Source organism: Spinacia oleracea, chromosome 3 (assembly GCF_020520425.1).
Source record: "Spinacia oleracea cultivar Varoflay chromosome 3, BTI_SOV_V1, whole genome shotgun sequence".
NCBI lineage: Eukaryota > Viridiplantae > Streptophyta > Magnoliopsida > Caryophyllales > Amaranthaceae > Spinacia > Spinacia oleracea.
This window is the reverse complement of record NC_079489.1, coordinates 84,106,196-84,117,112: the sequence shown is the minus strand read 5'-3', so window position 1 is coordinate 84,117,112 and position 10,917 is coordinate 84,106,196. Positions and strand designations below refer to the sequence as shown.

Sequence of the window (10,917 nt, the reverse complement as noted above, 5' to 3'; positions counted from 1 at the left end):
TTTATTATAAATTTTCAACACTATCCACTACCGTGAACGCTACTAATTAACGTTTGACAAAAGTTGCGCAACCGCTACCTCTCTACCGCTAACCTCTATCCAAACCACTACCTTGCCAAACACTTACAGATTTTACAAGTAGTGTCTTGACTAAGTTAAAACACTACCCTCTATCTCAAACACTAACGCTGGAGACGCCCGAAGTACCATCTTATGAACCAAACTACCAAACACCGAAGTTTCACTCACGACTCACGAGTAGGGATGTCAATGGGACGGGGAGGGGCGGGGCAGATGCAGATGTAGGTCCCTCCATCCCCATCCCCATCCCCATCCCTACCCCATCACCCATGGTGGGTACAAAATTCATCCCCATCCCTGCCCCAACGGGTACAAACTAAAATCCAGCTCACCCCATCACCTGCCTCGGTATCCATCCCATTCTCATCCTCACACCATATCCGCGCCAATACCCACCTATTTAGCAAACACTTGATAACATCGTGGAAAAAATACCTTCCATAACACAATAAAAATCCAAACAAGCAAACTTAAAAGTCTCGCCTTAATTGATATTATCACATAGTACAAACAAATCCAAATACATAAAAAAATTCTTCAACTTTTATCTTCTTAAAAATTATCAATTCACATAGGAAAGGTTACTCGGGTAGGATTGACGAATATTAAGCGGGGTGGGCGGGGATGAGGCGGGGCGGGCGGGGATGGGGTTGGTCCAACACAAATCCACACCCGCCCCGTCACCCATGACGGGTACGATTTTCATACGCATTCCCACCCCATCACCCGCCAGACCTCCTTTACCGACGATGCGGGGCGAGTGTTCCATAAAACCCGTTCCACTGGCATCCCTAAGATGGCCGTGGGCCGGTCAGGTCTGGCTTCGAGTTGAACCCACGGGTCGTGGGCCTAAACGGGCTGGGCCTACTACGCCAGGCCCACTCTCCATCATGCCGGGCATGGTCGGCTAAAAATTTCACAACAGGGCTCAGGCCCACGGGCTGTCGTGCCGGGCAAGGTCGGACCGTCGTGCGTAAACGTGCCTGATCGAGTCGTGCCGTGCCTTGTCATGCTTTTTCCAAAAAAATGCGACTCAAACCCGACTCATGATCCAAGCCTTCGTGGTCGTTCCGAACGGTGCTTTTTTCGTGTCCGTGCTGGGTCGGGTGTTTCCGTGTCGGGCCCGGCCCGCCCCACGGCCATCTTTAATCCTCACATAGTCACATCCCTAGCTACTCACGAGCCTCAATTTAAACATTTGTTCATCTTTTACAACTACTTGTTCTTGCAATGTCCAACCGCCAAATATCCATCCTTGCCGAATTATTCATTCATACATTCAACTCAATATATTCTCAGAACCAAAAATGGCGTTCAACGAGCACCCTCGACGAATCATTCGCAATTTCATTCCTGTACAAGTTTGTAAGGTACGTACACTTTTAATTCACCTCAATTCTTCCATAATTTCCCAATTTTGTTAGTTATAGACTTATAGTACTTGAATTTGCAAACTTCAATGAATACTATTAAAATTGTTGATAACAGGAGCTGGAGTTCATCCACAAGAGCAATTGTACAGTTGGGTATAGGCCTAATGTCTTTTCCACTACTCTCTCTCATCTCATCGCCACCAATTGCGCGCATCTTATTATGCCCTTCATCCCAATTCGAGGTTTATAGGTTTATTATATGAAATTCCCAGATTTTGTTTCAGTTTTATTTTTCAGTTTTTTTGGATGATAGGTTTTCTTTCTTTTTTATTTTTGGTTCACAGAGAAGTTGAAGGAGAAAGTTGAGGAAGTGTTTGATTGTGAATATGAATTATTTGTTGAATTCACTGGTTTGATTAGGTGAGCTATTTATTTGCTTTTCTGGGTAGTCTTGTGTTTTTAAACTTGATTCAAGTTTGTTAGTTCAAATTCTCATTATATCTGTTATTGATGGATATTGGATGATTTGTATTGTGGGATGAATGGAGTATGAATGTGAGACAGAATTCGTGAATTTTATACTGTTTGATTGGATACATTGAAGTTGGAAATTTAGGAGGGTTTGTGTTAAGATATTTTGATCCTTTATGGGGTGGGATATAGGAGAGCTGGGTTGAACATCCGAAATGTGAACTGAATTTTGTGTTGTGTATGAGGTATTTGTTACGAAATTTGGTTGGTCCATTGATACACGGGCCTGTTTATTTTAGGGATTGTATACCGAAATAAAACCAATGCTGTTTTCCTGGATTATGGTTAAAGGTTGTATTATGGAGTTTGTCTCCAACAGGTAGAATTGTCTAAGAGCATGTACATTGGGGCTCTTGGAGTGACTCTCCAAGTAGCTCTCCAACAAGAACTATCTCTTGGCCTAATTGGGGATCTTGAGGGGCCCTTGAGGAGCTCTTCATGGTGAGCTACTTCAAGGTAGCTCTTGGCCAAGATACCCCCCAAGGACGATTCTTGTTGAAAAGTGGAGAGTAGATTTGGTTGTGAAAGACAATTAATAATGGACATGTGGACCACCAAATAGTAAAAAGGAGATTGAAGATCTCTTTTGAAGAACCAACCAATGTTTGGGTGTTTTTTGGAAAGAGTTCTTGAGAGTGTCTTATAGAGAGATGGTGGTAAAGAGAGAGTAGAGAGACACTCTAAGAGCCTTTTTGAAAAACCAACCAATGTACATGTTCATGCTCTGTGCATATACTCCCTCCATCCCTAAAAAAATGCCTCATATACCATAAATGGATGTCCCTATTTGTTTGCCTCATACTTTATTTGGTTTGTGGTCCCTAGATATCTCTCCTCACACACTATTATTTAATCTAACTAAAAGATAAATATACCTGCCCATTTACTTTTGAGTATACCCAATTCTTAATAAAGTGACAAAAAACATTTGGAGGATCTTATAGACAGAGGGAGTAGGGGAGACTTATTTGCTGACTATCATCCCAACCATTCTGTCTCTATTATAACGAAGTGTACTCCTTAAATTTCCTCTCTATTATAACGAAGCGTACTCCTTAAATGTCCTTTTGTACATCTGCAAAACGCAGAGCTTCAGCTGGTGATGAACTTATGATAAACGCTAGGCGTCGTTTGGTATTGTTTTTTGTTTCCAGTTTTCTATTTTTTATAAAACTAAAAACCAAAATATGAAAACTACAAAAGGTAGTTTTTAGATTTTTGTTGTCAGTTTCAAAATCAACATGATTACTACAAGTATGACAATGTTTTAGTTCATGATTCAATCTAAATAATATGGCTTTCAAAACCAAAAACTGGAAACTGACAGTGTTACTGCACGAGCCATCCGAAACAATGTGAAATACTTATGAAATGTGGGTGGGTATGGCCATATGGGTTTCATTTAAAAAATAGCATTGGTAGTTAAATGGTCCAAAATTTTGGTCTTTTACAGAACTTTGTTGTATAGAATGGGAAATTTGAACTCAATTGGTGGAGATTGCAACAAAAGAGGATAGGATTAATTGATTACTTCTAGGTCACCCTAGATTTCTAAGCCATTCACCTTCAACATCAATGATTTCACTCTCTGTGCTTCTATAATTTTGGTTGAGGATATGTATTAGGAATCCTACAACAATTAAATTATTAGAACGTAGTTGGAACCATCTCGTGTGGAATAGAGGTGCTACTCATGACGAGGACTTATTTGGTTCTGCTTGATATTCAGAGTTTCAGACTAGGTTTATGTTGGATGTAGAACACTGTACACATTTAACTTTAGATTCGAAGTCTAGTGCTGTCTGCAATTTTACATTCTGCTTTGCTGGTTACACTAGTGGTATGTGGAGAGTTCCGAGATTTATTCCTAATCCTGAATCTATCCCTCAAAACTGAAGCTCAAAAAAGACGCGTTAGCTAAACTTTTTAATTCTCTGTCCTTGTGTGACCATCCATATCTTTTTTTATTGTTGAGAAAACTATTGTACCTTTCCCTTCTACCTAATGAAAACTTTTTTTTTAGCTGGAATAAAGGAGCAAGTATTGGATGGCACAGTGATGATAACAGGCCCTATCTGAAACAACGTGACTTTACGGTGTGTATTCACTCCTTTGTTTCCTGAAGTTGGTTAATTTGAGTTGCTAAATATATTGCATCTATGGTACCTGATGATGAAAAAGGAAATACTCCCTCCGTATTTTACTAAAGAATACACTTTGACCGACACGTAGTTTAGGAGGGTGAGTTGAATTTATTAAAATAAGATGAAAGTGGGGTAGTGAGTGAATTATTTATTGTAGTAAAAATTGATGTAAGTGTGGGGACCACAAGAAGGAGATAAATATTAATATAATTGGAAGTGAGGACCATGACATGCCAAAAAAGGAAAGTGTATCTTTTAATAAAATACTGCCGTTTATGGAAAGTGTATCTTTTAACAAAATACGGAAGGAGTAATTTCCAGACCATGGCTTAATGACAGGCGGTTTGTTAGAATATGCCTTATATCGTTTAAGTTCCCCTTCGAACAACACAACACATGGATCTTGTACACCGGTCAGCAAGTCGGGTCCAGGGGCAACTTATGGTATCTGTTATTGTGGGCTTGGGTTTTCTGTTTTGGGCCTATTTTCTGGGCCTTGTCCGCATCTGTCTAGTAGAGTTTACATAGGTCATAACCTAGCTGTATATTGTAATATGTGCTCCTCAAGGTCAATAAAACTACTTTCCTCTCCTCTGCTCGTGGACGTATCCAACACATTGTTAGTGAAACACGTTAAATCTCTGTGTTCTTTATTATCTTTCTTTCATCAGTTATAACACGGTTCTTATATTATCAGTCATGAAGTGTATGTAAAAATGACATTTTTGGCTGTTTTGAAATGTATCACCAGTTGTCATTCTATACTGGATGCAACACTGAATCCCAACTCAGTACAAGTATATATAGATAGAAACTGAGGGAGTGAGGGTAGAACCCACAGAGAGGGTATGCAGGTTCAATTCTTACAATGAACAGTTTCCCCATTTTCTGCCGAACTTACCTCCTTGCCAATAGATTATTCTGGTTTTGCCACTGTTCAAATGTTCCCTTAATTTAAAATGTGCAAAGGAAGAGTTAGTGACACATTCCTGCATTTCTATGAAGGCAGTCTGCTATTTAAACAGCTACGGACAGGATTTTACTGGCGGCATGTTTCACTTTCAGGATGGGGAGCCAGCAAATTATCTGCCTATGGCTGGGGTAAGTTAATCTTCATGATTGCTTGAATAGGTTTAGATTTGAGTATGAGTGCACCAAGGTTTTGATTTATAATCTGTTTCCAATTTCCAGTATCTAGTACCAATATATTTGTGAAACTATGGTTGAATCTTGAACAATATTTCTGAGTTGCTGCCAGTAAACTGTTCATGGGTTCGCCTTTCCAAAATAATCTATCTTGACATCTGATTATTGTTTCTTTCAGGATCTGGTCGTGTATTCCGCTGACAACCACAACATACATTGTGTTGACGAGGTAACTTGATAAAATGTAGTGTTTGCACAAGCACAAGCTTTGGTTTTCTTAAATTCTCAACTTTCCGGTCCAGTTCACTTAGAGAATCTCTATGTACAGCTATAAATGCTTTAATGATTACTGTTTTGGGTAGTCTTGTTCTAATTATTTGCTGACCCCTTTTCAGTAAGATGTACTTGCTTTTCTTGTTTCATCCATAATTCAAGGTTTATGTGAAAACCACCATGTTATTAATATTTAGTTATCTATTGTTGGGGAGGATGTTATTGTGGGGTGAAGTACATTCTAAACTTTCTTTTGAACACTGTGTCTACCCAATTACAAGCTTCATTTAAAATTTTGCTTATTATGTGATTGTTTGATCTGACATTGGCAGTGTTTAAAGGTTTATGTAAAACTTGCCATGTAACTAATGTTTAAACATTATTGTGGGATGAAGTATAAGTTATTCTACACTGTACACACTGCATCAGAATTTAATATGACCTGACATTTATCTTGAACTGGTTCTCTAAAATTCATTGATCCCTCTAAATCTAGTGATCATGTTCGGATTTAGTCAGGCAGATTTTGAGAAGTTATCAGTATCAAGGGGGGTGGGGGGATTATAGGTTCATTCATTGGGAAGCTCACCCCGATTCCACCATGATTTCCTTTATTATGGTTCCTATCATGCTGTCCACGTAAGATCGAGTAGAAGGACTAGCATATTATTTTTGACCAGCATAACGCATTTCCATTAGTGTTTATATTTAATAGCATTATGTTGGGAAATCTATATCATGGTTTTCCACTTAATCAAGTTGTCAATCAAGGTAATACTTGCTCATTATCCTAGGTTGATCCTCTTGCAGATGTCACATGCTCACATCTTTTCCCCCTTTTACGGCATCTTCCCTGTCTCTTTACTCTTTTCTGGTTCCCTTTATCACTTACACTTTCACACCTCCTTATATATATATAACACCTCCTTATATAAGAACACCTTCACACTCTCAATGTTCTAAATTTATTCAAGCATGTTCTAAATTTTGTTAACCATGTTCTAAAATTATTCAAAAATATTCTAAATTTGTTCAACCGTGTTCTAAATTTTCAAGCTCATGTTTTCAAAATTTATTCAAGCATGTTCTAAATTTATTCAACGATGTTCTAAATTTGTTCAACCATGTTCTAAATTTATGCAGGCATGTTCTAAATTTATTCAACCATGTTCTAAATTTAGAACAAGTCAACACATATACATATATAAATGTTCTAAATTTGCAAGTTCGTGTTCTAAATTTATTCAACCACGTTCTAAATTTATTCAACCATGTTCTAATTTTATTTAACCATGTTATAAATTTTCAAGCTCATCTAAAATTATTCAACCATGTTCTCAATTTTCAAGCTCATGTTCTAAATTTATTCAACCATGTTCTAATTTTATTCAACCATGTTCTAAATTTGTTCAACAATGTTCTAAATTTAGAACACGGAACATAGTCAACACATATACATATATACATGCTCTAAAATTTCAAACTCATGTTCTAAATTAATTCAAGCATGTTCTAAAACTATTAAACATGTTATAAATTTATTCAACCATGTTCTAATTTTATTCAAGCATGTTCTAAATCCAATCAAGCATGTTCTAAAATTATTAAACATGTTATAAATTTATTCAACCATGTTCTAACTCTATTCAACCGTGTTTCAAAATTTATTCAAGCATGTTCTAACATTATTCAACAATGTTCAAATTTTATTCAAGCATTTCTAAATCCATTCAAGCATGTTATAAATTTATACAAGCATGTTCTAAATTTATTTAACAGTGTTCTAACTTTATTCAAGCATGTTCTAACTTTATTCAGCCGTGTTCAAATTTTATTCAAACATGTTCTAACTTCATCCAACAGTGTTCTAAATCTTGATATACGCTCAAACGAGATCTGATTCGCGGCCACCAAAATTGAAATCGATTTTTATTTTTGAATTGAGAAATCGATTGATTTAAGAATCGAAGAATCGATTGATTTTAGAATCGAAGAAATAAATTGATTTTAGAATCGATTAATTTTAAAATCTCAGAAAATCGATTGAATCGAAGAAGTCGAAATCAATTACCGAAATTGAAATCTGATTCAAGAACCACAACCACAGCGAACGGCATAATCGAGGTTACTGAAACCACCGCGAACCACAACCACCGCGATCGGCGATTGAAATGCAACGGCGAGAGTCGAGCAGCGGCGGCAAGCGAGGCCGAATGTTGGTGGTGTTCGAAGAGGAGAGAGAGAGGAATTGAAGAGAGAGAATGAGCGCCGGAAATAATGAAAACCGCCGCCACAATCGATTTCGTTCGATTTTGGTTTGAATTTGTTCGAATGCCGATTGAGAATTGCCGTTCGATTTAGGTTCGATTTCGGTTTCGTTCAAATTGAGAAATCAATTGATTTCGATTTCGCTGCAACGAAGGAACCACCACCTTGAGCACCGACCGGCTAGCAGCTACCGGCGACATACGGGCGGCGACCGGTGAGAACGAGCGGCGACCGTTGGTGGTGGAGAGAGAAAAATCTGAATCTAGAAGAGGAAGTGAAGAGAGAGAAAAAGAAATCTGAAAATGGAGAAAGAGAAAAAGAAATCTGAAAAAAAATATTGTTTTTAATCCCAACCGTAAAGGTCCAGATTTGTTAAAATCGATTCATTTTGGGCGGTCAGATTAGAAATAATCCAATGGTCTAGAAAGTGTTCTTACAGTAAGAAGTGTTCTTACCGAGTAAAGTGTTCTTACGAGAGTCTTTCTCTATATATATATATCTATATATATGTATATTATTTGTTGTTTTTTATGCTTGGGACTTAGCGTTAGAATCAGATCTATTCTTTGTAATTATCGAGTGATATTACCCCCAGTTGTATGATTATTTGACTTGGATAAGTAACGACTTTGTGAGCCACAATGGTACCCTCGTTGTCAGATAAATTTGCTTTTACTGGTATGTATGTGTTTTCTTTGGGATTGGAGTTGGGATGGAGGTGGCTGCGGTGATTGCCCTGACTGGTGACCGGTGAGTAGTGAATAAAAAGAGTTTGTTTATACCATACATCTCTAGTGAGTAGTGAACGAAAAATAGTTTGTTTATACCCTACATCTCTGGGTGAGTAATGACTAGTGAATGAATGAAGATCTTCATTTTCCTTTTTTTTTTTCCCCTTTTATCCATCGGGATGTTATCTCTGTCTTCTGATTTTTATTTTACATGGGTGTATGACAACAAGTTGTATTGCAGATAACTGATGGAGAGCGACTTACACTAACACTCTGGTTCAGCCGCAATAGTTCATTTGATGAAGATGCTAAACTCGTTTCACTTTTGGCTCAGAGCAATTTAGATAACGAGTCTGCTTCATGCATCCCCTTACCAGCACCTAGCAATATGTATTGGTTTTCTTTAGATCAGGATTTTGATAATCAACGAGGCTATGACATATGCTTGGCAAGATTATTCTTTTTGGGATTTGATATCTATACCACTCAAGGAAGGACTTGTATTTCAGAAAAGCATTTAATAGAGAGCTCTGATGTACTCATAAAGCCATTGAAGCTTGCTAGGGAAGACAAATTATATGGACGAGAATTTGCCAACCTGTTGCATGCCCTCCAAGTAATTTCTTCCACTTTTATTGTATTATGTGTAATTAGGATTTTAATCTTTGATAATAGTGAGAATTTGCATTATAAGGGTGGAGGGCTTTCACATCCAGGAGGACCAGGACTGACATTTTATTATTCTTGCAATATAATGGGAAGTTTTAGAAACATGGTACATATTTAGGGATATCCGCAGATGGGAATTATCTAGGGTGTAATGCTTTATTTGTTGAGACGTTTTTGTTGTTGAGCCCCCACAAATAATTGTCTAGGTTGTTTCGTGTTTTCGGTATCAGAATTCATTAAACACGGCATGGAGTCATGGTGTGTCTTCATAAGTAGAATGTCAATAAATTGTGGCATTGTATTTGAAATCTGTTTGTTGAATGTTTTTTGTTAGTATGTACCTCTTCATAAGCTTGATGCCTATGATTTCTGATTCTGAATTCACAACACTTTGATTCACTTTACTCACTTGTTCCTTTCTGCTCTTGCCCGTCTTTACTATCTCTGAGCAGGTTGTACAATTCTATGTCTGGAAACGCCCAATCCTGCAAATATCGGAAGATACCATGGATAGTGGTACTATTACACTATTATCTGAAGAACAAAAGGAGGTTGTTCGCGAGCTAAGATCTGTTTTCTTAACTGCTAATCAGTTGGATAATACAATATTTTGTGATTCATCTCCTGGTAAGAGCAGGGAATTTCATTTTGATTGGGCTTGCTTTTCTGTTGCCGAAACATCATTGGAAGAATACACATTGGAGTTGCATAAGCAATTTCTGATGCATCTACCATTCTGGAAAGATTATCGATCTTTATTTTCTGTTTGCTCTTCAGTTATTGAGGAATGAATTTGATTGCCACATTCCTCTTATTTATGCCTCATTCGCTTCTCTTATTGTCCTACTGTTTGATGTGTTACTAATGGATATCTGATTTTATATGCTAATATTCCCATTTCCTTTTGATTTCCCTCTGTCCAGCATCTTCGCATTCTGCTAAACAGAGCTTTCTGTTAAATATTGGTGTCTTTTGACCCAAAAATTATGTTTTTCTGGGGATTTAAGCTATGTTTTACTGTGCTCTTTGTTATTTCTTTTTTGTTTGATGCCTTGGGAGACCGGTCTTACCCATATTATGGGTCCTTTCAACAATATAACAAAGGAGTTTTTCATATTTACCACCTTTTAAGTTTTGCTCTTTTATGTTTACCACCTTAAGTTATAATTTCACATTTATCATCTACAATTTATCAAATGTTTTATAATCACCATCACTTAACGAGATCCATCCAATTTCTCATCCATATGGATCCCATTTGACTCCCTTCCTTATTTCCCTCATTTTTCATTATCGTGTTCCACGATTTTCATTTCTCCTCCATTATCCTAAAGATGTATGTTGATTCTGCTGGTGCTTTTTATAATAGGAAAGGTCCATTTGGCCCAAACATATTTTTCTATATTGTCTCCTTGCAATTTGCATACCAATCAATGGCCCAAATACTTGTTTGGAACTTGATCTCTGAGCGACTTTCTCCACTTCTGTTGAATATGGGTGCATAATACTCCCTCCGTATTTATTTAAGAGATACACTTGATCGGGTACGGGTATTAAGAAAAAGAATTGAATGAAAGAAAGTAATAAAACAAGTGGGGTTGATTGGATATTTTAATAAGAAAAACAAGTGGGGATCATGTCATTTTAGGGAGTGGGGGTGGGGTGGGGTGTAGATATATTATTTAATTAGATGGTGGGGTT

General features: G+C 37.4%; 1 protein-coding gene across 1 annotated transcript; it reads left to right on the top strand.

Moving 5' to 3' along the window:
- Positions 1–1,278: 1,278 nt before the first annotated feature.
- Positions 1,279–10,248, top strand: LOC110792399 (uncharacterized). The gene is made up of 8 exons (XM_021997198.2): positions 1,279–1,451; positions 1,570–1,696; positions 1,799–1,874; positions 4,009–4,081; positions 5,135–5,230; positions 5,454–5,504; positions 8,789–9,163; positions 9,669–10,248. The coding sequence occupies exons 1-8, from the start codon at positions 1,389–1,391 to the stop codon at positions 10,005–10,007; spliced, it is 1,200 nt and encodes a 399-aa protein (XP_021852890.1). The 5' UTR covers positions 1,279–1,388; the 3' UTR covers positions 10,008–10,248.
- Positions 10,249–10,917: the final 669 nt, after the last annotated feature.

What these genes read in the sequence shown, in the direction of transcription:
- LOC110792399 (XM_021997198.2), top strand. Translation starts at nt 1,389, where the DNA reads ATGGCGTTCAACGAGCACCCTCGACGAATCATTCGCAATTTCATTCCT. An exon ending in GAATTCACTGGTTTGATTAG is followed by an intron (nt 1,875 to 4,008) that starts GTGAGCTATTTA and finishes CTTTTTTTTTAG; the next exon opens with CTGGAATAAAGGAGCAAGTA. An exon ending in ACCTGTTGCATGCCCTCCAA is followed by an intron (nt 9,164 to 9,668) that starts GTAATTTCTTCC and finishes ATCTCTGAGCAG; the next exon opens with GTTGTACAATTCTATGTCTG.